The following is a 26,283-nucleotide window of genomic DNA, read 5'->3' on the forward strand; positions in this document are numbered from 1 at the left end:
GTCTTTTCCCTTTCTCTCGCTTTTTTACCCGCGTTTCCTCCCCTTTTGCCCCTTTCCCTCTCCCTTCCCCTGGAGACACAGCAGCTCAGCGTGTTCCCTCCCTGCGGCCCGTCCTGACCCCGGGGCTCTGCCAGGCCACGGGCTGCGGCTGCAGGAAGCGGGCCCGGGCCGGAGAGCCGGGGGGCTTGCCCCGACGTTTTGCGTGCCCGGGCTGGTGCCCGTGTCCGGCTGCGGGCAGAGGCTGACAGCCGTGGCCGGCCGGGGAAGGAGCAGCTCGGGGCTGAGGGACCCCCGAGGTGGGTGGGTCTGGCCCCGGGGCCCTCCGTGACGTCACAAGTGGCGGGGGGAAGCCCTCGGCGGCCATTGGCGGAGGGAGCCTCGGCCACGCCCCTCGGGTGTCCTAGCGACACTACGAGACGCGGTCTCTGTGCCTGGACGCGGTAGCTCCGAGCTCTTCCTCGTCGCCGTTCGCCCCCGGTCTCGCCGTCGCCATGAGCCGCCCGCAGTCGGGGTGAGTGGGGCGGCGGGGCAGGAGGGGACGTGGGGAGCGGGGCTGCCGGGCCGGGCCCTTCCCCGCGGCGTCGCCCTTCGTCCATCGCGCTCCCGCCTGAGCTGTCCTGCGGGCTGGTGCCGGGGGGGCGGTGGGTGGCACGGAGAGCCCGAGGGGAATCGCTGCCTCGGTGCCCGAGCGGTTTCCGTCCTGCCAGCAGCCCCCGGCCTGCCCGGGGTTCCGGAGCTGTGCCGCTGTGCTGCTCTGAAAGGCTGCCGGCCGCCTTCTGTCACAAGAGCGATGCAGAGTTAGCAGTGGTTGAGGCCACATCTCGGACACTAGGAGCACAAAAAGGAGACTGAGGGGCTGGAGCGGCTCCAGAGAAGGGCAGGAAAGCTGTGGAAGGCTGTGGAGGACGGCTCTGGTGAGGGGCGGCCGGGGGAACTGGGCTGTATGGAAGCCAGAGCAGCTTTGCTGGTGTCCCCAGCAGAAGCAGGGCAGGACACTACAGGTGGTTCAGGTGAGGAACAGTCTCCATGGGGCACAGGACTGTTTGTGTGGCTGGAGGGGCCATTCACATCCTCCAGCTGTGCAACACAACGGGCTGGATTTGTCAGTGACCGTTGAGAACTGAAGATCTGGGGCTCTCTTTGGTCATTTCCTTGGGGAGCAGCCACTGGTTTGATTGCACTGTAAGTTATTAATGGTGAAGCTCTGCTGTACAAAACTGATGTCAGGTGCCTGCTGTAGCTTTGTCTTGGGATCCTTGGGCATGAGCAAGAGTGGTCTTCAAACTGATGGTGGCTGGGAATAGTGTGCTGTCAAGTGGGAAAAGCAGGTGCTGGTGGCAATGCTCATGCAGTGACAATCCTGTGGGATAGAGAGCTGCAAGTGGACAGTGCCTTCATTGACATCCTCCTCATCAGCTCAGCATGTTGTGTGCTTTCCATACTCTGACACCCATCTGGATTTGAGAAAGAATTGGTTGGATGATCACATGCAAAGGGCTTGATGTCCAGATGGAGATGGGTGACAAGTGCTTGGAGGTTTAGGTTGAACATGAGGAAGAGTTTCCTTCCCTAAATGGGTTGTCCAGCTGGCCCATGCTGCCCAGGTCAGAGGTGGAGTCCCCATCACTGGAGGGCTTTCAAAGTCTTGTAGGTGTGGTGGTGGCCATGGTTTAGTGGTCGGTGGTGATCTGGCAGTGCTGGGTTAAGTATTGGACTCGATGATCTTAAAGGTCTTTTGCAACCCCAACGATTCTATGATTCTTTTCTCTCTGCTGGGAGAGGGAGAACTGGCCAGCTGGATTAAGCAGGAACACTGGCAGAAGCTCCAGATGAGCAAGGGCTTGCAGGACCAGCCCTTCTTACTGACTGCAGTGTGAGTTTGAGTTGGTGCCCAGGTGTGCTGTGAGGACTGTTTGTTGCACCAACAGAGGTGCTCACCCATGCAGAGCTCAAGCTTCTCTCGCTGGGGTGGCTCTGACAAAGCCCACTGCCTCCACTTGCATTCTTTCCAATGGCTTCGTGGGTTCTGGGTCAGGCCCAGAACATTTCCTTGTTTCCTCCAAAGCCCTTCTGAACTTTGCACTTAATTCAGCATTTTTGAGGGCCGGCCTGTCCACATCTGGAACGGGAAGCTGAGGTTGCTGCTTCACTGGGCTCACCTGGGAGTTGCATTTTAAGCAGTGACATGGCCCATGAAATATTAGCTGGGAAGAAGTCCATGACAAGGAGTTGGATTGAGTTTCTCCTCTGCCTCTGTGCCCAGTTGCCAGGTGATACCATCAGTCAATGCTCACCACAACCATGTGATAAAGCATTTCCTCTGCTGGTTTCACGTGTGAGTGCAGACACTGGAGTGAAAAGGTGGGGTGGAGAAGTTGCTGTAGTACCAGTGTTTGAGCAGCATGATTGGTAGGGCAAGGGAGATTGGGTAAAATGTAAGTTACTGTGGGTAAGCTAGCTGTGAGATGAGTGTGAAACCCCAGACACCATCCCTGTGGATCCCCAGTCCCTGGTGTTTTGGATTTGTGGTTTGTTGGTCCTTGTTCTTTCTTTCCCTGAGCACTTTTGTGTGTGGCAACCCAGTGGAGCTGTAGAGATTTCCCTTCAGCTCTAAGGAGGGTGTGGGATATGTGGTGGGGCAGTGGGAAGTATGCTGTAGAGCAAAGGTTCTGGGCCATCTCCCTCTTTGTTGAGGGGGGGATACCTCCAAGAGCTGGGTCTGCACCTGCTGGACTCAAGCAAGCATGCAGCTGCAAATGTTGTGTAGCAGTCCCCCAGTATTGGAGGGGGGCTACAGGAGAGCTGGAGAAGGACTTTTGGCAAAGGCATGGAATGACAGGATAGAGTAGAACAGGATAGAATAGAATTAACTAGGTTGGAAAAGACCTTTGAGATCATTGAGTCCAACCTCTCACCCAACACCATCTAATCAACTCAGCCATGGCACCAAGTGCCTCAGCCAGTCTCTTCCTAAACACCTCCAGTGATGGTGACTCCACCACCTCCCTGGGCAGCACATCTCAATGGCCAATCTCTCTTTCTATGAAGAACTTTTCCTAACATGCAGCCTAAACCTCCCCTGGCACAGCTTGGGTCTGTGTCCTCTGAGGGTGATGGCTTCAAGATGGAACAAACTGGGTTTAGATTAGACAGGAGGAAGAAATTCTTGCCCATGAGGGTGCTGAGGCACTGGGACAGGTTGCCCAGAGAAGCTGTGGAGGCTCCAAGCTTGGAAGTGTTCCAAGCCAGTCTGGATGGAGCCTTGAGCAGCCTGGTCTAGTGGAAGGTGTCCCTGATGATGGTGGGGAAGGTTTGGAACTAGGTGATCTTTAAGTTTCCTTCCAACCCCATGCAGTGTAGGATTCTATGTGGTACTGACCTGCTGAAGGTCAGAGCTTTTATCTGAGGAGGCTGTGGTGGGAGCTGGTGTTGGAGGAAAGCTTCAGGGCTGAGCCCTGGTGGAGCCTGTGCCTTGGTGGTGCTACACTGCTCGATGCAAAGCTGCTATATCTCACTGCTTGTTTCTGATACCAATCTTCTGGAGGCCTTAAGGGGTTACCTTCACATCATCTAGTGGGCATTTCTCTGGCAGAAGGCTGGGTGTGATCCATCCAGAGGGTTGAAGATGTGATGATGTGGCTGTCAAGAGGCTTCTGTGCATCTGCCTTGATTCTCTTTCAGGTTCATTCCTACCTACAACAGCCTGACAGACAAACACCTGGCTGGATATTTCAGCAACACCCGGATGAGACGACATCTGCAGAGATCAGGACTGGTGAGACTGAGAACTTTCCTTTTTCAGAGGGTTGCTTTGAATGCTGCACCAGCCATGCACCCAGGTCTGTGGTTTCTCTCCCAGCCATATGTGTTTTGATGGGTAAGAATGTGAGGAGCCAGGCAAACACGTGGGCTTGTGCTGTGCCAGAGCAAAGCCACACAGTCACACCACGGCCGGCTGTGTTTAATCACAGCACGTCCCCCTGTGTTATTCTTGACCCTGGGTCAGGTACCCATGAATGCAGGGCTCAGCCTGCTCTCTTTGGGGTCAGAGTTACAGGAGGACAGGTAAAACTGGGCTGGGAGCTTTGCTCCATGTGCCAAGTGGCTTTTGAAGACACTAGTGGCCTTTTCCCATGGGCTTGTAGTGTTAAGACAAGAGGAAATGAGGTGAAACTTGAGGAGGGGAGATTTAGACTGAATATCAGGAAGAAAGTCTTTCCAGTGAGGGTGGTGAGACAGTGAAACAGGTTGCCCAGGGAGGTGGTGGATTTCCCCTCCCTGGAGGTGTTCAAGGCCTGGTTGGTTGTGGCCTTGAGCAGCCTGGGCTAGTGGAAGGTGTCCCTGCCCAGGGCAGAGGGTTGGAGCTAAATGGTCTTTAAGGTCTCTTCCAATCCAGCCCATTCTGTGAATCTGAGGAGACACCACAGCTGGCACTGAGGATGTTTGAGGACATCAAGGTCCAAGGGCCACTGGGGCTATGAAGGTGCTGGCATGGAGGCTGCTAGTGGATGGAGTGGAGTCACCACCCCTGGCGGTGTCCAAGAGGGGATTGGACGTGGCACTTGGTGCCATGGTTTAGTCATGGGGTCTGTGGTGACAGGTTGGACTTGATGATCTTTGAGGTCTCTGCCAACCTTGGTGATTCTGTGATTCTGGATGGTGAGAGCACACTGTAAGTAATATCCTCACACTCAGTTTGGATCCCATGCACCACAGATAGCATGCTGCAGTGCAACAGTCATCATGTGCATCTGCATGAAAGTGGGAGCAGTGGCTGACAAGGGCTGGTGGTTTATGTCTTGGAGAGCTTTGGCTGAGCCCTGAGCTTCTCAGAGTGGAGGCCCAGTCAGTGATTACATATGGCATGGTCACAGTGATGCCAGTCTGCTATAGCTCACATGCAGGCAGATGATCTTCAGGGAGAGGCTTTGATAAGTTCAGAGTGGTTTGCTGCTTTTGCTCCCTATTTCTTTCTGCTCATTGGAGTTGGCCTCTGCAGGATCTTTCTGTTTGTGAATGTGCAGAATCATGTTGGGCCTGTGAGAGGTTTTAGCCTGTGAAATGGGAGCACCTCTGAGCCTCCTGCTTGTTTCAATAGCTTCAGTGGTGTTTTTCAAATGTGCTTCTTGCAGATCTCAAGGAGTGGCAGAATAATCTCTGAGAAGGAATACCAGAGAAATGAAGTCAGGAAGAATCACCTGAGACACCTGAAGGAGACCCTGACTCGCACCATATTCTTTAAGATCCTTGACTTGAAGGTATGCATTCACTAAGGATGTCCAGGCCTCTTCAGATCCTTCCCTACTGACAGCCAGTGCCTGCTAGCTTGTCCAAGGCTGCTTTATGGAGCTGTGCCCTCACATTGCCCTGAAATGCTCTCCCCTGCTGAGAATCATAGACTCCTGGAATGCTTTGGGTTGGAAGGCACCTTAAAGATCATCCAGTTCCAACCCACTGCCATGGGCAAGGACACCTTTCCCTAGCCCAGGTTGCTCAAGGCCTCATCCAGCCTGGCTTTGAACACTTCCAGGGAGGGAGCATCCATGACCTCCCTGGGCAACCTGTGCCAGTGTCTCACCACCCTCACTGGAAAGAATTTCTTCCTAAGCTGTTCCCCAAATCCAGCTTCTTGTAGTTTGAAGCCATCACCCCTCATCCTGTCACTCCATGCCTTTGTCAAAAGTGCCTCTTCAGCTCTCCTGTAGGAAATGGGACAATTTCTCTGCTTGAAAAATGGAAGCCTCCACATGAAGCCTCCACTGGCCTCGAGTTGTTCACCGACAGTGTCATCAGGGCACAGGCTGTCCTGAATCCATTACTGCCCTTTGGTAGCCATCAGATTCTGGGGTGATGTTCACAGGGTTAGTCTGCTTACAAAAAAAATCTTATCAGAAGCAAATAGTTTGAACCAAATGTTATCTGAGTGCAAAATTTGGGCACATCTGCTGAATGGAGCTGGTGCCCACCCCTGCACACAGACTCCGTTCTTGCCTTGCCGTGCTGATGGACGCAGACGGGATGCCAAAGGGGTTGCATCAATCCTGGTTTCATAAGAGGGCTCAGGGAGGGTAACACCCAGGGAGCAGCAGGTGGGGGAGAGGCAGGACAGGGGCAAGTGTTCTGGCATTCAGTGCCATCTCATAATGTCCATTACCGAGACCTGCCTTTCCCTTACATTGGTAGCGTCGTCAGCAGCTGGAGTTGATGAAGAAGCCTGAAAGCTCAGTGAGGATGGAGAAGTGGCAGAAAATCAAGGTAAGGCTTGAGTGCTCTTGAGTAGTGGTGAGAGCTGGCAGCTGTGCTCTGTCATTTGACAGGGCTTCACTGAGCCACGTGTTCTGACTCTGACGTTTATGGAGGAAGTACAGGAAATAGGTAAGCAGAGGATCCTGGCCCAGCTTGCATCTCCCCCTTCCTCTGCCCAGCAGTCCAGGGACTTCCATTCATGCATCTCCTTCCTTTTGTTTTGGTTGTGCAGTGTCTTTGGTTGTGGGATTTCATTCTGAGTGATCCTTCCTTGCATTTCTGTGCAGTAATTAATGTCTCTGCTTCCTGATGGCTCTGTTGGATGCTCCATGGTTCTGCTTGTGAAGGCTGTCACTGACTGTCCTCCTTTTCAAGGCCTCTGTGGGTTTGCTTTTTCATACATTTTTCATGCTGCTTCTCAGTTTCCCAAACTGAAGCCCCACAGCCTATTGAATCTGTCATACCTGAGGCATTCCAGGCTTCTCAAGGCTGTTGCCATGTTTTGACCTTTCCCTGTTTTGAAACGGGGATCCAGAAGGGGATGAATAATTCAAGTCACACTTTGCAGTTCTCCTGGTAACTCTAGACACTGCTTCTGAGTGCTGCTGAGCCCTGAGCTGACATCTCCAGCTGTTTGCCTCCCCAGGTGATAGCTAGCAGAACCAGCATGCATGCAGTGACAAGAGGTTCTGCAGTCTTCACTTTGGTGTCATTTAGGTAGGGCTTGATGCTGTGGTTGTTGGAGTCCTGGGAAAGCAATGGTTCTTCTCCCCATGAAGTCACTTGGATTCACATGGGGAAAGTTGTTCTCATGGAAGGAGGCTGGACCTAGAGGACTGTTAAAGTCCCTTCTGACCCAAACCAATCCATTGCTTTGTGCTCATGTGGCTGCCTCCTGTTACTGCTACGTAAGCTGCACCTCTGGTGCCCAGAGGCTCCAAGCCAGCAGGTGGACACAGGAAGCAGCATATTTCATACCCATAATATCCTGCACCCCGTAAGTCCATCTGCAAAGTCATTCTCTTCCTCTTCTTTCCCTCTCTTCCTTCCCATGGGAGATGGTGGGGGAGTGTCTCAAGGTCTCTTAGGCCTGGCTAGGCCTAATGCCAGGAGGAGAAGGGGAAGGGCAGTCTCAGACCTGGCCAGCCTGAGGCTAGCCTAGCAGTGGGGGAAGGAAGAGCCCTGGGGGTTTTGGGTACCCCCTCAGGTGGGGAAAAGGGAAGTGTTGGGAGGCTGTTGGGTGTGCTGGAGGGGACTCTGTATGCTTTTAGATGGTGCTGGCTGATAGGTTGCACTTGATGATCTCAGAGGTCTTTTCCAACCTGGGTAATTTTTTCTTTCCCCCCTTTTCCCGCCTTTTCCCCCTTCTCTCCCTATCCTTCCTTGGGATTCTTTTCTCTCTGTGCTTTGTATCTTCTAAACACTTGCTGCTTTTCCACTTAAACTTCCCACCACTTTTGCAATCCATTTGTGTGAGTGTCATCCTTTTGCCCCTCTCAGGGGGCAAGAGAGGATCAGCCTGGCCTATTTCTTATGCAGGAGCCTGCCATGATGTCTTCTCCTTCCTTAACCAGCTGTTCCATGAGGTCCATCCAGGGAAGGGCAGACAGGAGGCAGGCTCAGATGTTGCTGTTAGAGGACCTAGCACCTCACAGAGACATAATTTATGCTCTTTCAGATGGAATACTCCCGAAAGCTCCTGGGAGGTGGCACCCCTGCCTTCATGCCACATCCACCCAATTGCCAGAGAAATCACCATGGCCTCGATCTTTCAGTGCCTGGAGAGCCTGCTGGCCAGTCACACCTGGTGAGTCTCACCACAGGCTCCAAGTGCTGCAGTGTGAGCACACAGAGCTGGCCCTTTGCTGGGAGTTCCATGGGACTGGAGGACTTTGGAATGGACCTTGACCTGCTGCCCCTGGCTGGCAGAGCCTGCATGAATTGTTCCCTTTTGCTGGGCATTGGCTCTGTGTGGTGATGATCACCTCCCTTGCTCCAAGAATATGATGGCTGCTCAGACTTGTTCTAGAAGCCTGTGTGTGTTCCTCAGTGTGAGCAGCAGCCAGTGGGTGCTTAGGTCAAAGTGCTTGGGAGCTGGTTTTGCCAAGCCTCTTGAACCTGTTACACTCTTTTTGCAGGGGGAGAGGATTGGGGTGAAGGCAAAGGAGAATGTGAGTGAGAGATGCCTGCCTCGCCTCCCTCTGGGTGGAGACTCACTGATGCCTGTGCCACATCCTCCTGGGCCAAAAGACCCCAGAAGTACAGCTGCTCTGAAAAATGGGATGCCCAGATGGAGGCAGGTCCATCCCATCACAGCCCCAGATGGGCAGCTTTCAACAAAGGTGAGCTCTCTCTGCCTGCTGCTGTCTGTGGAATCATGGAGTGAGTCACAGAATCATTTGGGTTGCAAAAGACCTTTGAGATCATCCAGCCCAACCATACTCTAATTGTGCCAGGGCTGGTGCTAAATCCATGTCCCTCAGCACCACTTCTGTGGCCCTTTGAAACACCTCCAGGGATGGGCATTCAAACACTTCCCTGGAGAGCCTGTTGCAGTGTTTTGAGAACTCTTTCAGGGAAGAAGTTTCTTCTAACATGCAGCCTAAACCTCCCCATGCTGCTACCTTGGTGTGCTGCTGAAGGATGTGTAGACCTGGTTTGCATAAAGATGGAATTTTTGAAAGAAGGAAAATGTACAACTATTCAAACCAGTAACTGCCACCCAGCTACCTCTAGGGAAACCTTTAGTGGTGGAGAAAAAAGGTTGCTTGAAGAAAGAGCCCCATAGCAAGTCTTAGAGTAAAGCCTTCCCTCTGAGCCTATCTAGCAGGAGTTCAGAGGGCTACATGAAATGCCTGTAGTGTATGAAAAGTCTTATCTCTCATGCCCTATCTGCAGCCAGTTTGGACTCCTGTGAAGGAAGTTACAGGAAAGCAGGATGATAAGAGCCATTACACATGGCCCCTGCAATTTTGGGCAATTCCATGCAATGGATTTTCAGCTCAAAGCATTTTTCTGCCCTTCTGCACATTGCAAACTACTTTGCAGTCTGGGCAGCTCGATGGCTGCCTTCAAAGACAGGATCCCTCTGCAGAGGGACCTGGACAGGCTGGACAGATGGGCAGAGCCCAATGAGATTGAACACAGCTGAGCGCCAGGTTCTACACATTGGTCACAAGAGCCCCATGCATCTACAGGCTGGGGTCAGAGTGGCTGGAGAGCAGCCAGGCAGAAAGGGACCTGGGGGTACTGCTTGATAGCAGGCTGAACAAGCTGTGCCAGGGGAGGTTTAGGCTGGATGTCAGGAAGAATTCCTTCCCAGCAAGAGAGATTGGCCATTGGAATGTGCTGCCCCGGGAGGTGGTGGAGTCCCCATCCCTGGAGGTGTTTAGGAAGAGCCTGGCTGAGGCACTTGGTGCCATGGCTGAGTTGATCAGATGGTGTTGGGTGAGAGGTTGGACTCAGTGATCTCAAAGGTCTTTTCCAAGCTGGTTGATTCTGTATTCTGTGTGCACAGCCATGATCTTTGTGTCCAGCTGCAAGCTGAATGCACTTTCTGTGTGTTCTGTGTTGGGAGACTTTTGGCTGTGCTATAGGGGACTCTGTGTGCTTTTAGATGGTGTTGGGTGATAGTTTGGACTTGATGATCTCAAAGGTCTTTTCCAAGCTGGTCTGGCCTGGTCTGGTCTATTCAATTCTATCCTATTCTGGTCTGGTCCATCCTATCCTATCCTATCCTATTCTATCCTATTCTATTTTATTCTATCCTATTCTATTCTATCCTATTCTATTCTATTCTATTCCAGTCTTTGGGGTTCTTTGGTCCCTATGCTTTGTAGCTTCTGCAAAACACTTGCTGCTTTCCCATTTAAACTTGCCATCATTTTTTCAATCCATTTGTGTGAGTGTCATCCTTTTGCCCCTCTCAGGAACAAGAGAAGATCAGCCTGGCTTCAAACCAGGACAGCTCAATTCTTATTTGATTAGCAGCCTGCCATGATGTCTTCTCCTTCCTTAACCAGCTGTTCCATGAGGTCCATCCAGTGAAGGGCAGACAGGAGGCAGGCTCAGATGTTGCTGTTAGAGGACCTAGCACCTCACAGAGACATAATTTATGCTCTTTCAGATGGAACACTTCAGAAAGCTCGTGGGAGGTGGCATCCCTGTCTACATGCCACACCCACCCAGTTGTGCAAGAAATCACCATGGTCTTCATCTTTCCGTGCCTGGAGAGCCTGCTGCTCAGTCTCACCTGGTGAGTCTCACCACAGCCTTCATGTGCTGCAGTGAAGCACACAGAGCTGAAGGTGTGCAGGTGCTGCTTGGCCTGCAGCACTGACTGAAGAACTCTGAGGAGCCTACAAGATAGCTTGAGGAGGGATTTTTCACAAAGGCTTTCAGTGACAGGCTGAGGGGGCAATGGCTTTGAGCTGGAAGAGGGAGAGTTAGACTGGAGACCAGGAAGAAATTCTTTCCAGTGAGAGTGGTGAGACACTCAACAGGCAATTGCCCAGGGAGGTCGTGGAGGCCTCCTGCCTGGAGGTGTTCAAGGCCAGCTTGGATGGGGGTTGGGTGAGCTGGTTTAGTGGAAGGTGTCCATGCCCATGGCAGGGGGATTGCAAGCAGATGATCTTACCAACATCTATAAAGAGCTGAAGGGTGAGTGTCATGAAGGTGCCAGTCTCTTTTTGGTGGTGCCCAGTGATGGGGACAAGGAAGAGTGGGTACAAGCTAGAGCACAGGATGTTCCACCTCAATGCAGGGAGACACTTCTTGTCAGTGAGGGTGATGGAGCACTGGAACAGGCTGCCCAGGGAGGTTGTGAGTCTCCTTCTCTGGGAACTTTCCAAACCCACCTGGATGCCTTCCTGTGCAGCCTGCCCTAGGTGATCCCAATGTGCCAGGGGTGTTGGACTCGGGGATCTCTGGAGGTCCCTTCCAACCCAACCCATTCTGTCAGTCTATGATTAGGGCCTCACCCTTCAAGTCCTCTGGTTTTGGTTTGTGTTGCCTGTCAGCCTTCAGGTCCTCTGGTTGTTTCCTGTCTGCAGGATTGTGTCCCTGAAGAGAAATCTTGAGAAGCTGATGTTGCAGGAATGGCACATCAGAACCTAGGGGGGCGAAAAAAAGTGTTGCTCTGGGATAAATCTTTCTAACCTCTGTCCCTTTTCTCCCTTGTCTCCCCAGGCCAGGCTGGTGCCAGTATCTTGAGTATTGTCAGTGTAAACTGTGGCTTTAGGCAAGTTTCCCTGTGCAGTAGAATTCTGAAAGCCATGGAGGTCTTGCAGAAAAGAGCTGCAGGGCTGCAGTAAGACTCAAGGGCATCCCAGAAGGCTTTGGAGCTCTGCTTAGGAGCCTCTTGGCTTTCTGCTGACAGGCAGAGAAGGGATGTTAGTAGGCCCTTGAAATATAGTGATACTAAAGTCTCAGCTGAAAGGTCAGATAGATAGTGCAATTCTAACTGGTTCTCCACTTACTAATGATAATGGGTGCAGACTGAAGAGAGCCTTCAGTCCTGAGTGACCTTCTCCTCTCCAACGCAGAGGGCACCTGGCCCCGCAGCTCATTCCAGTGGTGGACATCGTTCCCATCCACACCAATCCAAGGAGCCTGCCTGTTCTGAGGAGGTGAGTTAGCTCAGCTGAACACTTGCTTTGGGTTTTAGCATTTTAACTTGGCATTCTGAAGGGGGTGCAAGGAAAAGGGGAAACCAAGAAGTCAGGAAGTTGCAGAGCATGGTACAAAAGCAGGCATGCTTCTGTCATGCACTCTGTGTGTGTGCTGGAGGCACCAAAACACAGCCCAGGGCTGCTGTTTCTCTGGGTTCATGTCCAGAGAAGGGCAACAAGGCTGCTGAAGGGGCTGGAGAAGAGGTGTGGTGAGAAGCAGCTGAGGGAACTTGGGTTGTTTAGGCAGGAGAAAAGGAGGCTGAGGGGAAACCTTCTGGCTCTCTACGGCTCCCTGAAGGAGGCTGGAGCCAGGTGGGGGTCAGTCTCTTCTCCCTAGTGTCAGGTGACAGAATGAGAAGAAATGGCCTGAAATTACCCTAGGGGAGGTTTAGGTTGGCTACTGGGAATAATTTCTTTCCTGCAAGAGTGGTCAGGCTCTGGAAGAGGCTTCCCAGGGAGGTGGTGGAGTCACCACACCATCCCTGGAGGTGTTGAGGAGCTGTGTGGCCGTGGCACTTGGGGACAGGCTTTAATGGCCATGGTGGTGTTAGGTCAATGGTTGGAGTCAGTGATCTTTGTGAGGTGTCCCTGCCCATGGCAGGGGGGTTGGAACTAGATGATCCTTGTGGTCCCTTCCAACCCTGGCTGATTCTATGATTCTCTGATCTCAGAGGTCTTTTCCAGCCAAGCCAATTCTATGCTTCTATGACATTTGCTTCAAGATTGCCCTGTAAAGACACAACAATAAAAGCTGTATTTATGGCCAAGAGTCATTTTCAGTGCTCCAATTTTTGGATGCTCAGAGATGCCTGAAGGGATCTGGCTCTTTGGAGGCAGACTGCAACATGTCATTTCCTGAGGGTACCTGAGACTCACTCATCACTCCCAGCATCTTGATCAGTTGCTCTTGGCTTTTGTTTTGTGCTGCTGCTCTGCTCTGGAAGCTGCACACTGGGTTTCTGTAGCTTTTTCCTTTTGTAGGCTTCCTGGCAACCAAACACATCTGCAGGAAAGAGCCAGCACCACCTTTGCAACCTGCCACATCACAGCTGTGCAGTGGCAGGGTCTGCACCAAAGACTTCCAGCTCTAACCAGAAGTGCCATGCACGTGAGCATGGGGAGCCTTTGAGCACTGGGGTGAGGCCATGCTTTGTTCTGCAAATAAAATGTTAGGGACAGCTTTGGAGCACTGCTTGAGTGCTGTAGCTCTCAGAGCTGCTCCCTGCAAGCAACACCTTCTGCACAGTCATCAGCTTTGAGTCTCCTTTTTAACCTCCCTGTAGTTTTCAAGACATTGCCTCCTTGGTCTACCACCCAGCTCTTGGTCACAAGCAGGAAAAATGGGGGGACCTGCCTTTTGTAGCACAAAATTCCTCTGCATGCAAAATTCTCTCCCTCTAGGAAGATTTTCAGCAGTGTGGAGAGGGAGGCAGCCACCCAGTCCCTGCCAACAGCTCAGAATAGCTTTGCACAGTCTGAAAGTTTTCATCTGCAGATACCAAGGAGCAAACCAAAAGCCTGCTCAAAACATGGATTGCCTTACTTCATTTAACTCATTGGTTATTTTTACCATTCCTCCTACTAAGCCACAGTAGCAGGTTCATAGAGCAAGAGCTTTCTGGGGTAGCCACAGATGGCCTTGATCAGTAGACAGTTACTTTGAGGTGAGGTTTGGACTTCTCTTCTAGAGGAGCAGGATGCCCTTGGCCCTTTGCTGGGAGTTCTGTGGGCCTGGAGGATTTTGGAATGGACCTTGACCTGCTGCCCCTGGCTGGCAGAGCCTGCATGAATTGTTCCCTTTTGCTGGGCATTGGCTCTGTGTGGTGATGATCACCTCCCTTGCTCCAAGAATATGATGGCTGCTCAGAGTGGAATGGAATAGAATGGAATAGAATTGAATTGAATTAAGCAGGTTGGAAGAGACCTTTGAGATCATTGAGTCCAACCTATCATCCACCACCATCCAATCAACTAAACCATGGCACCAAGCACCCTATCCAGGCTCCTCCTAAGTACCTCCAGTGGTGGTGACTCCAGCATCTCCCTGGGCAGCACATTCCAATGGCCAACCTCTCTTTCTATGAAGAACTTCTTCCTAACATCCAGGCTGAACCTCCCCTGGCACAGCTTGAGGCTGTGTCCTCTTGTTCTGTTGGTGGTTGCCTGTGAGAAGAGACCAAGCCCCACCTGGCTAGAGCCTCCCTTCAGGTAGTGGGTAGGGGTGATTAAAATGGTTTCTTTAATGCTCACTGCTGCCAGAAGACTAAATCAGTGCCAGATTCTGAGGGCATGATTCAGAGCTTGGATCCAGAGCATGCAATGCATGCAAAGTCTTTCTCTAGAGGTGTCTCAATTTTCATGGCTCTAGTCCCCTCAGTTTCATCCCAGGGGAGGACTAAACCTCTACCAGAAGGGTTCTGAACCACTTCTTGTATGACTGATGCCAACTGACTTTAGGTTGTGGCTGCTCTGGAGTTTGCTTGCCAGCTGGGGGAAGGCAGCAGTGCTGTGGGGTGGTGCAGTACCCAGTCTGCTTGTGATCAGGACTGTCCATGGCCAGAAGCAATGCATGGTTTAGTGTTCTGTGTCTTAGGGTATGCTTCTTGCTTTGCAAATGGAAAGAAAGAGAAATGTTTCCATGAGCAGAACTGAAAGACTTGTTCTAGAAGCCTGTGTGTGTTCCTCAGCGTGAGCAGCAGCCAGAGGGTGCTTAGGTCAAAGTGCTTGGCAGCTGGTTTTGCCAAGCCTCTTGAACCTGTTCCACTCTTTTTGCAGGGGGAGAGGATTGGGGTGAAGGCAAAGGAGAGTGTGAGGGATAGATGCCTGCCTCGCCTCCCTCTGGGTGGAGACTCTCTGATGCCTGTGCCACATCCTCCTGGGCCAAAAGAGCCCAAGAGTGCAGCTGCTCTGAAAAATGGGATGCCCAGATGGAGGCAGGTCTGTCCCATCACAGCCCCAGATGGGCAGCTTTCCACCAAGGTGAGCTCTCTCTGCCTGCTGCTGCTTAATTCTGTATTCTGTGTGCACAGCCCTGGTCTTTGTGTCCAGCTGCAAGCTGCATGCACTTTCTGTGTGTTTCCTGCTGCAGAGCTCTGGAGGACTCCACAGGCCCTCAGTACACCCCAACGTGTGTGTCACAATGGTCTTCCTGGGGAAGAATCTGCAGTTGGCACACCCTGACACCCAGCACAGGGATGAAGTCAGAGTGTATCAGCTGCACTGTGGAGGAAGAAACCATTGTGTGTACAGAGGCATGCTACTGGAGAAAGGTAAGGGTGGTCAGAAAGTTCATCCTGGCAGCATCTTTCTTTATCTCTTGGTTTTTTGGGGGCTAAACCAGTGCTGTGGCAGTGAAATGACTTCAACAAGAAGGTTGGAAAAGACCTCAAAGATCCTCAAGTCCAAGCTGTCAGCCCAGACCTCATGACCAAGTGCCACATCCAATCCCCTCTTGAACGCCTCCAGGGATGGGGACTCCACCACCTCCCTGGGCAGCACATCCCAATGGCTAACAACTCTCTCTGGGAAGAATTTCTTCCTCACCTCCAGCTTAAACCTCCCCAGGCACAGCTTGAGACTGTGTCCTCTTGTTCTGGCGCTGGGTGCCTGGGAGAAGAGACCAAGCCCCTCCTGGCCACAACCTCCCTTCAGGGAGGTGGGGAGAGCAAGAAGGTCTCCCCTGAGCCTCCTCCTCTCCAGGCTAAGCAAGCCCAGCTCCCTCAGCCTCTCCCCTCACAGGGCTTGTGCTTGAGGCCTCTCACCAAGATGTGCTCATCCAGGCCTTTTGTAGAATCTGCTTCCACACTCAAGCTGCCCCTACTGTCCCATGGGTGAAGTGAGGCTACAATGACTTCTGCAGAGTATGGCAGAAAGGATTCAGAGAAGGGATTTAGCCAAATGCTCTGGTCCCTGTTCTGCTGTGGCAGTGAGTGGCCAAACTGAGCATGTGTTACCTGCTTGCAGCTTGATACTGAGGGCTTGGGAAGGACACAGGATTCAAGGTGTGGCCTAAGCAGTGCTGAGCACAGGGCAGAATGACTTCCCTGCTCCTGCTGGCCACACTCTTCGTGCTGCAGGCCAGGATGGCCTTGGCCTTCTTGGCCAGCTGGGCACCCTGCTGGCTCATGTTCAGCCTGCTCTCACCCAGGCCCCCCAGGTCCCTTTCTGCCTGGCTGCTCTCCAGTGGTGATGCAGAGGAGATAACAGCAATGGCAACGAGCAGAACCTTTTCCTCTGAACCCTTTCACTTCTGCACCTACAGAGGCCTTCCAGTTCACCTCCAGGAGGCACCATGGCTTCCCCTTCAGCCTCACCTTTTTTCTCAATGGGATGCAAGTGGACAGGCTGAGCTGCTGCTGTGAGTTCAAACTGCAGAAGCGCTCCAGGCTGGGGGGCAGCCGTGGATACTTTGGGTTTCTCCACGTGGAGGGAGCATCTCCTTGCTCCAGGTATGGTCACAAGGACTCAGCAGCCCACTTGTAACAGACTTTATCTCTAGTTTCCCCTATTTTCATCTTTACAGATTAAGCAGGTTGGAAAAGACCTCAGAGATCATTAAGTCCAACCTCTCACCCAACACCATCTGATCAACTCAACCATGGCACCAAGTGCCTCAGCCAGGCTCTTCCTAAACCCCTCCAGGGATGGGGACTCCACCACCTCCCTGGGCAGCACATTCCAGTGGCCAGTCTGTCTTGCTGGGAAGAATTTCTTCCTCACCTCCAGCCTAAACCTCCCCTGGCACAGCTTGAGACTGTGTCCTCTTGTTCTGGTGCTGGGTGCCTGGGAGAAGAGATCAACCCCCACCTGGCTACAACCTCCCTGCAGGGAGTTGTAGATGGCAAGAAGGTCTCCCCTGAGCCTCTTCTTCTCCAGGCTAAGCAAGCCCAGCTCTGTAGCACCTGGTCTGTTTCTCAGCACCTCTTGAAATGTGCACACGTGAGCTTGGCTTTCACAGGCCCACAGCAGAGCTGGTGGAGAGCAGGTCTGGTGAGGAGCAGCTGAGAGAACTGGGGTTGTTTAGTCTGGAGAAGAGGAGGCTGAGGGGAGACTTCACTGCTCCCTATACCACCTAGGTGGGGTGAGAGCCCACTTGGAGTACTGTGTCCAGGTCTGGAGCCTCTGTGACCGGTTGAGGCTGTCCCCTTAAGAAAGGGAATACGGTGGTGGGAAGTTGGTAAACGAAGAAGACAGATCTAAACTAATTTCATTGGTAGGTTGGGAGGAAGCACCTTCTGAACTGGGAGTGCAGGAGGGTATCCTGGGCATTCCAGCACTTTTATCTTCTGTCTTTCTTCCGCTCCTCCGCCGAGCAGCAGCTCTCTCTGTGCTGGGCTTCCGGCCAAGGCTTGGCCTTGAAAACCTGAGCCTTGAGCTCCCTTCCAGCCCTGACAATTCTGTGATTCTGAAGGAGGCAGGAGTGAGGTGGGGGTTGGTCACTTCTCTCTGGTATGATGTGATAGGACAAGAGGAATTGGCCTGGAATTGTGCCAGTGCTCTTCAGAGGTGATGCTTGGTGTAGCTTGAAGCTGATGGACACTTGCTGGTTTGGATTTTACTCTGTTTGTGCTTCAGTTGCCTCCTTTAAGCATGGACAGTGCAATCCTTCCTGAAGGAAGAAGTGCAGCACTTGAGAATGTCAAGGTGCTTCTCTGAGTTGTTCTCAGTCCTCTCATGGTCTGAGGGGCACTGCAGAGGCAGGAGCCTGGTTTCACTGCTGGCAATGAGCTGAAGAGCTCCCTGGGTCTGCTGCCTTTCCCAGCAGTGAGAAATGTGGCACTTCCCATTCCCCATCTTCTTTCACAGGTGTGATGTTGACTCCAGCCTGGACCAAAAGCCATCCCCTCCCAAGAAGAAAGCAGAGAAGAGCCATGAGGGAAAGCCTGTGGGGCCCTTGGGAGATGGAGTGCAGGGTGAGCCAAGTCAAGGCAGTGCTGAGCAGAAGTCAAGCAGAGCTGCAGTGTTGGTCATCTTAGCAAGTGCTGAAGAGAGTGAGGACAAAACAGAGACTGGAGAGGAGTTGAGAGAAGGAGAAAGGGGAAAAGTGTCTGATGATGAGAGCACAGAGAGACAGGAAGGCAGTGAGAAAAGTGGTCCAGTATTCCAGAGCACAGGCAGGGGAGGAAAAATGGGAGAGAGAAAGACACCTTCTGGTGTGGGATTGTGGGCCTGCAGTGCATGGCCTGGGGTGTCCTCTCTCAGGACAACTCTTGTGTGAGATCTGTGGTGCTGCCTGTGTGCAGGCAAGAAGATCACTGAGGCTCCTTTGGGGCAAGCATCAGAGTGAGAGGCAAGAAAATGAGTAAAGAAGGTTTGGGAGCCAGAGGAGGATGGGAAGGCAAGAGGGGAGTGGGGCACAGTGAAGGGCCAAGAGTGCAGAAGGAGGATGGCAGCAGGTGGAGGAGCAGTAGAAGAGAAGGAAGAAATGGGCCTGGCTGTGGGTAGGCACAGAGCAAGTCTGAGGCATGCTTCTATGGGAGACAGGCCATCAGCATCAGGTGAATGGGCAGAAGGTGCTGGCCATTGGAAGAGGAGGTGGGAAAGCCTCCTGCTGTGTGATTAGAGCTGGATGGGAGGGAGAGGGGTGAAGTGTGGAGGGGAGGAGGCTGGGTGCTGGGGCAGAAGGGGAGGTGGGAAGAGCACACAGCAGCAAAATGTCAGGAAGATTTGGCACCAAGGTGAAGTACTGGGGGTTGGAGTGGATGATCTCTGGAGCCAACTGAGCCCCCAGAGCATGGCCTTGGTGTATTGTGTCCTGTCTGCTGTTGCCAGTGTTAGGCTTTGGCTGGTCCTGTTGACTCCAGGAGCTGGGTTTCACCCATCCTGTGATTATTATCAAGCCCAGAGATGATTTATTGCCTGCAGGAGAAGCTGTGTGCCAGGCTGGTGGCCTCTATCCAGTGTCAAAGCACTGGGCTCCAAAAGAAACCCCAGAGAGCATCAGAGGCAGCTGGTGAGGAGAAGCAGCACAGGAAGTTTTCTTCTCTCACCATGCTGATGTCCCTTGGTTGGCTGGGAGAGAATCATAGAATCAATGAGGTTGGAAAAGACCTCAGAGGTCATCAAGTCCAACCTGTCACAGCACATTCCAATGGCAGATTTCTCTTTCTGGGAAGAACTTTCTCCTCCCCTAGAGCCTGAACTTCCCCTGGCACAGCTTGAGACTGTGTCCTCTTGTTCTGGTGCTGTTAGGATCTTTAAGGACAGCTCAAGAGCCTCAGCCCCGACACTGCTCTCACAAAGTAATGCTCTGGTTATTTTTTGCTGGGAGCAGATGGAGCTCTCCTGGGAGAGGGAAGGAGAACACCTGATGAGCAGAAGGCAGCAGGCACCGAGGAGACGGGAGAAGAATTGGCCCTGCTGCCCAAGGAAGATGTGGTGGCTCTGCTGCAGGTGGAGGAAGCTGCCCCTGGGCAGAGCAGCGAGGCAGGAGAGCATGCGAGAGAAATGGGAGCGGAGTCTGATGTGGGAGTGCTGCCTGGAGAGAGTGAGGCAGCAGGGGAAGGGCAGGCCCCTGGGGCAGAGGAAGGGGCAGGGGCACAGGTGGGCAGGGAGGTGGGTGGAGCTGTGTTAGAGGGGAAAGAGGTGGCTGGGGAGGTCTCAGAGGGAGAAGAGGCTGTGGAGAAGACTGTGGGAATATCAGAGCCTCCAGAAAAGGAAGTGGTGGATGAGATGGGGGCAGAGGGTGCCGTGGAGGCGGTGGAGGGTGTGGTGGAGGTGGCAGAGGGTGAAGTGGAGGAGGCAGACGGTGGGGTGGGGGAGGCAGAGGGTGTGGTGGAGGCGGCAGAGGCAGAAGGTGTGGTGGAGGAGGCAGATGCACAGGGCGCCGTGGAGGAGGCAGAGGGTGTCGTGGAGGCAGCAGAGGCATGGGGAGCTGTGGAGGAGGCGGAGGGGGGCGGTGGAGGCGACAGAGGGCGCCGTGGAGGACGCAGAGGCAGAGGGCGCCATGGAGGACACAGAGGGAGAGGGTGTGGTGGAGGAGGTAGAGGGTGGGGTGGGGGAGGTAGAGGGTGGGGTGGGGGAGGCAGAGGCAGAGGGTGCCGTGGAGGAGGCAGAGGGTGTGGTGGAGGCGGCAGAAGCAGAGGGAGTTGTGGCGGAGGCGGAGGGGACGGTGGAGGCGACAGAGGGCGCCGTGGAGGACGCAGAGGCAGAGGGCGCCGTGGAAGACACAGAGGGAGAGGGTGTGGTGGAGGAGGCAGAGGCAGAGGGTGCCGTGGAGGCAGATGGTGTGATGGAGGAGAGGGAGGCAGAGAGTCCTGTGGAGGTGGCTGAGGGTGTCGTAGAGGCGGCAGAGGCAGAGGGTGCTGTGGAGGCGGGAGAAGCAGATGGTGCAGTGGAGGAGGTGGAGGGTTTGGTGGAGGAGGCAGAGGGTGCCGTGGAGGCGACAGAGGGCGTCGTGGAGGAGGCAGACGCAGAGGGCGCCGTGGAGGAGGCAGAGACAGAGGGTGCAGTGGAGGCAGCAGAGGGTTTGGTGGGGGAAGACGTGGCTGTGGTGGAGGAGGCAGAGGGTGTGGTGGAGGAGGCAGAGACAGAGGGTGCAGTGGAGGCACCAGAGGACGCCATGGAGGAGGCAGAGGCACAGGGTGAAGTGGAGGAGGCAGAGGGTGCGGTGGAGGCACCAGAGGGCGCCGTGGAGGAGGCAGATGGTGTGATGGAGGAGAGGGAGGCAGAGAGTCCTGTGGAGGTGGCTGAGGGTGTGGTAGAGGCGGCAGAGGCAGAGGGGGCTGTGCAGGCGGCAGAAGCAGATGGTGCAGTGGAGGAGGTGGAGGGTTTAGTGGAGGAGGCAGAGGGTTTGGTGGAGGAGCCAGAGGGTGCCATAGAGGAGGCAGAGGCAGAGGGTTTAGTGGAGGAGGCAGAGGGTGCCGTGGAGGCAGCAGAGGCAGAAGGTGTGGTGGAGGAGGCAGAGGCAGAAGGTGTATTGAAGGAGGCAGAGGGTTTGGTGGAGGAGGCAGATGGTTTGGTGGAGGAGGCAATGGGTGCCATGGAGGAGGTAGAGGCAGAGGGTGCCGTAGTGGAGGGAGAGGGTGCGGTGGAGGCGGCAGAGGATGCAGTTGAGGAGGCAGAGGGTGCTATGAAGCAGGCAGAGGGTGCTGTGGAGGAGGCATTGGCAGAAGTTGTGTTGGAGGAGGCAGAGGCACAGGGTGCCGTGGAGGCGGCAGAGGCAGAGGGCGCTGTGGAGGAGGCGGAGGGTGCGGTGGAAGCGACAGAGGGCGCCGTGCAGGAGGCAGAGGGTGCGGTGGAGGAGGCGGAGGGTGCAGTGGCGGAGGCAGACACAGAGGGCGCTGTGGAGAAGGAAGAGGCAGAAGGTGTGGTGCAGGAGGCAGAGGGTTTAGTGGAGGAGGCAAAGAGTTTGGTGGAGGAGGCAGAGGGTGCCATGGAGGACGCAGAGGCTGAGGGCGCCGTGGAGGAGGCAGAGTCACAGGGTGAAGTGGAGGAGGCAGAGGGTGCGGTGGAGGCATCAGAGGGCGGCATGGAGGAGGCAGAGGCCGAGGCCGCTGTGCAGGAGGCAGAGGCAGAGCGTGCCGTGGAGGAGGCATACGGTGTGATGGATGAGAGGGAGGCAGAGAGTCCTGTGGAGGTGGCTGAGGGTGTGGTAGAGGCGGCAGAGGCAGAGGGGGCTGTGGAGGCGGCAGAGACAGAAGGTGCATTGGAGGCGGCAGAGGGTTTGGTGGGGGAGGCAGAGGGTGCCATAGAGAAGGCAGAGGCAGAGGGTGACTTGGACGAGGCAGAGAGTGTGGTGGAGGAGGCAGAGGCAGATGGTGCAATGGAGGAGACAGAGACAGAGGGTGCGGTGGAGGCGGCAGAGGCAGAAGTTGTGGTGGAGGATGCAGAGGCACAGGGTGCTATGAAGCAGGCAGAGGGCGCCGTGGATAAGGAAGAGGGTGTCGTGGAGGAGGCAGAGGCAGAGGGCGCTGTGGAGGAGGCGGAGGGTGCGGTGGAGGCGACAGAGGGCGCCGTGGAGGAGGCAGACGAGACAGAGGGTGTGGTTGAGGCGGCAGAGGCAGATGGTGCGGTGGAGGAACCAGAGGGCGCCGTGGAGGAGGCAGAGGGTGTGGTGGAGGCGGTAGAGACAGAGGGTGCCGTGGAGGCACCTGAGGGCACTGTGGTGGAGGCAGAGTCCGAGGGCGCCGTGGAGGACGCAGAGGCAGAGGGTGCGGTGGAGGAGGCAGAGGGTGTGGTGGAGGAAGCAGAGGCAGATGTCGCGGTGGAGGCACCAGAGGGCGTTGCGGTGGAGGCACCAGAGGGTGTCGCGGTGGAGGCACCAGAGGGCGCCGTGGAGGAGGCAGAGGCCGAGGCAGCCATGGGGGAGGCAGAGGCAGAGGGTGTGGTGGAGGCGGCAGAGGAAGAAGGTGTGGTGCAGGAGGCAGAGGCAGAAGGTGCATTGGAGGAGGCAGAGAGTTTAGTGGAGGAGGCAGATGGTTTGGTGGAGGAGGCAATGGGTACCATGGAGGAGGTAGAGGCAGAGGGTGCCGTGGAGGAGGCAGATGGTGTGATGGAGGAGAGGGAGGCAGAGAGTCCTGTGGAGGCAGTTGAGGGTGTGGTAGAGGCGGCAGAGGCAGAGGGGGCTGTGGAGGCGGCAGAAGCAGATGGTGCAATGGAGGAGGCATTGGGTGCGGTGGAGGAGGCAGAGGCAGATGGCACGGTGGAGGCACCAGAGGGCGCCGTGGAGGAGGCAGAGGCCAAGGGCGCCGTGGAGGAGGCAGAGGCCAATGGCGCCATGGAGGAGGCAGAGACAGATGGTGCCGTGGAGGCGGCAGAGGCAGAAGGTGTGGTGGAGGAGGCAGAGGCAGACAGCACGGTGGAGGCACCAGAGGGCGCCGTGGAGGAGGCAGAGGCCGAGGACGCTGTGGAAGAGGCAGAGGGTGTCGTGAAGGAGGCAGAGGCAGAGGGCGCGGTGGAGGCAGCAGAGGGTGACGTGGAGGAGGCAGAGGCACAGGGTGAAGTGGAGGCAGCAGAGGGTGGGGTGGAGCAGGCAGACGCAGAGGGTGCGATGGACGAGGCGGAGGGTGTGGTGGAGGCGGCAGAGGCAAAAGGTGCGGTGGAGGAGGCAGAGACAGAAGTTGTGGTGGAGGATGCAGAGGCACAGGGCACTGTCAATAAGGCAGAGGGTGTTGTGGAGACGGCAGAGGCAGAGGGCGCCATGGAAGAGGCAGAGACAGAGGGTGTGGTGGGGGACACAGAGGCAGATGGCGCGGTGGAGGCACCAGACGGTGCCCTGGAGGAGGCAGAGGCCGAGAGCGCCGTGGAGGAGGCAGAGGGTGAGGTGGAGGTGGCAGAGGCGGAAGGTGTGGTGGAGGATGGAGAGGCAGAGGGCCTCGTGGATAAGGCAGAGGGTGTCGTGGAGGCGGCAGATGGAGAGGGCACCGTGGAGGAGGCAGAGACAAAGGGCACCATGGAGGAGGCAGAGACAGAGGGTGTGGTGGAGGTGGCAGAGGAAGAAGGTGCCGTGGAGGAGGCAGAGGGTGCGGTGGAGGAGGCAGAGGCAGATGGCACGGTGGAGGCACCAGAGGGCGCCGTGGAGGAGGCAGAGACCGAGGGTGTGGTGGAGATGGCAGAGGAAGAAGGTGCCGTGGAGGAGGCAGAGGCAGACGGCACGGAGGAGGCACCAGAGGGCGCCATGGAGGAGGCAGAGGCCGAGGGCGCTATGGAGGACGCAGAGGCAGAGGGTACGGTGGAGGAGGCAGAGGAAGAAGGTGTGGTGCAGGAGGCAGAGGCAGAAGGTGCATTGGAGGAGGCAGAGAATTTAGTGGAGGAGGCAGATGGTTTGGTGGAGGAGGCAATGGGTACCATGGAGGAGGTAGAGGCAGAGGATGCCGTGGAGGAGGCATACGGTGTGATGGATGAGAGGGAGGCAGAGAGTCCTGTGGAGGCAGCTGAGGGTGTGGTAGAGGCGGCAGAGGCAGAGGGGGCTGTGGAGGCGGCAGAAGCAGATGGTGCAATGGAGGAGGCATTGGGTGCGGTGGAGGAGGCAGAGGCAGATGGCACGGTGGAGGCACCAGAGGGGGCCGTGGAGGAGGCAGAGGCTGAGGGCGTCATGGAGGATGCAGAGACAGAAGGTGCCGTGGAGGCGGCAGAGGCAGAAGGTGTGGTGGAGGAGGGAGAGGCAGAGGGCGTGGTGGAGGAGGTGGAGGGCGCAGTGGCAGAGGCAGAGGGTGTGGTGGAGAAGGCAGAGGCAGATGGCGCGGTGGAGGCACCAGAGGGTGCCTTGGAGGAGGCAGAGGGTGTGGTGGAGGCAGCAGAGGCAGAAGGTGTGGTGGAGGCGGCAGAGACAGAAGTTGTGGTGGAGGATGCAGAGGCACAGGGCACCGTCAATAAGGCAGAGGGTGTTGTGGAGGCGGCAGAGGCAGAGGGCGCTGTGGAGGCACCAGAGGGTGCCTTGGAGGAGGCAGAGGGTGTGGTGGAGGCAGCAGAGGCAGAGTGTGTGGTGGAGGAGGCAGAGGCAGAAGGTGCGGTGGAGGAGGCAGAGACAGAAGTTGTGGTGGAGGATGCAGAGGCACAGGGCACCGTCAATAAGGCAGAGGGTGTTGTGGAGGCGGCAGAGGCAGAGGGCGCTGTGGAGGAGTTAGACGCAGAGGGCACCGTGGAAGAGGCAGAGACAGAGGGTGTGGTGGGGGACGCAGAGGCAGATGGCGCGGTGGAGGCACCAGAGGGTGCCTTGGAGGAGGCAGAGGCCAAGAGTGCCGTGGAGGAGGCAGAGGGTGAGGTGGAGGAGGCAGAGGCAGAAGGTGCGTTGGAGGAGGCAGAGAGTTTAGTGGAGGAGGCAGATGGTTTGGTGGAGGAGGCTATGGGTACCATGGAGGAGGTAGAGGCAGAGGGTGCCGTGGAGGAGGCATACGGTGTGATGGATGAGAGGGAGGCAGAGAGTCCTGTGGAGGCAGCTGAGGGTGTGGTAGAGGCGGCAGAGGCAGAGGGTCTGGTGGAGGAGGCAGAGGCAGATGGCGCGGTGGAGGCACCAGAGGGTGCCTTGGAGGAGGCAGAGGGTGTGGTGGAGGCAGCAGAGGCAGAGGGTGTGGTGGAGGCGGCAGAGGCAGAAGGTGCGGTGGAGGATGCAGAGGCAGAGGGCCCCGTGGATAAGGCAGAGGGTGTCGTGGAGGCGGCAGACGGAGAGGGTACCGTGGAGGAAGCAGAGACAGAGGGTACGGTGGAGGAGGCAGAGGCTGAGGGTGCAGTGGAGGAGGCAGAGGCCGAGGGCCCGGTGTCGGACGCAGAGGAAGAAGGTGCCGTGGAGGAGGCAGAGGCTGAGGGTGCAGTGGACGAGGCAGAAACTGAGGGTGCAGTGGAGGAGGCAGAGGCTGAGCGCGCCGTGTGGGACGCAGAGGCAGAAGGCGTGATGGAAGAGGCAGAGGCAGAGGGTGCGGTGGAGGCGGCAGCGGAAGAAGGTGTTGTGGAGGAGGCAGAGTCAGAGGGTGTGGTGGGGAAGGCAGAGGCAGAGGGTGCCATGGAGGAGGCAGAGGGCGCCGTGGAGGAGGCAGAGGGTGCGCTGGTGGCGGCAGAGGCAGAAGGTGCCGTGGAGGAGGCAAACGCAGAGGGCGCCGTGGAGGAGGCAGAGGGTGCGGTGGAGGAGGCAGAGGGCGCCGTGGAGGAGGCAGAGGGTGCGGTGGAGGCATCAGAGGGTGCCGTGCAGGAGGCAGAGGCCGAGGGCACCATGGAGGAGGGAGAGACAGATGGTGCCGTGGAGGCGGCAGAGGCAGAAGGTGTGGTGGAGAAGGCAGAGGCAGAGGGCACGGTGGAGGCACCAGAGGGCGCCGTGGAGGAGGCAGAGGCCGAGGACTCTGTGGAAGAGGCAGAGGGTGTCGTGAAGGAGGCAGAGGCAGAGGGCGCAGTGGAGGCAGCAGAGGGTGCGTTGGAGGAGGCAGAGGCAGAGTGCTTGGTGGAGGAAGTAGAGGGTGCCATGAAGGAGGCAGAGGGTGCCATGGAGGAAGTAGAGGCAGGGGGTGCATTGGCGGAGGCAGAGGGCACGGTGGAGGAGGCGGAGGGTGCGGTGGAGGCGACAGAGGCAGAAGGTGCTGTGGAGACGGCAGAGGCACAGGGTGAAGTAGAGGCAGCAGAGGGTGTGGTGGAGGCAGCAGAGGCAGAGGGTGAAGTGGAGGAGGCGGAGGCTGAAGGTGCCATGGAGGCAGCAGAGGATGCGGTGGAGGCACCAGAGGGTGCCGTGGAGGAGGCAGAAGGTGCTGTGGAGGTGGCAGAGGCAGAAGGTGCGGTGGAGGAGGCAGAAGGTGCGGTGGAGGAGGCAGAGGCTGATGGTGCGGTGGAGGAGGCAGAGGGTACGGTGGAGGCGGCAGAGGCAGAGGGTCTGGTGGAGGGGGAAAGGGTGGGGTGGAGGAGGCAGAGGCAGAGGGTGCGGAGGAGGAGGCGGAGGGTGTGGTGG

The 26,283-nt window shown here is 56.0% G+C and overlaps 1 protein-coding gene across 1 annotated transcript; it reads left to right on the forward strand.

Moving 5' to 3' along the window:
• Positions 1-402: 402 nt before the first annotated feature.
• Positions 403-26,217, forward strand: LOC137458094 (glutamate-rich protein 3-like; the record flags this gene model as incomplete). Its single annotated transcript, XM_068169765.1, has 15 exons — positions 403-511; positions 3,682-3,775; positions 5,133-5,258; positions 6,184-6,255; positions 7,925-8,053; positions 8,385-8,588; positions 10,373-10,501; positions 11,790-11,873; positions 14,691-14,894; positions 15,004-15,184; positions 16,177-16,363; positions 17,721-17,827; positions 19,189-19,848; positions 19,943-23,340; positions 23,416-26,217. Coding segments are annotated over exons 1-15 (8,397 nt in total), but the record flags the coding sequence as incomplete, so codon positions are not given.
• Positions 26,218-26,283: the final 66 nt, after the last annotated feature.

The sequence above is a fragment of the Melanerpes formicivorus genome, unplaced genomic scaffold (genome assembly GCF_026170545.1).
Source record: "Melanerpes formicivorus ecotype bairdi unplaced genomic scaffold, bMelFor1.0.p_v2 SCAF_222, whole genome shotgun sequence".
Lineage (NCBI taxonomy): Eukaryota > Metazoa > Chordata > Aves > Piciformes > Picidae > Melanerpes > Melanerpes formicivorus.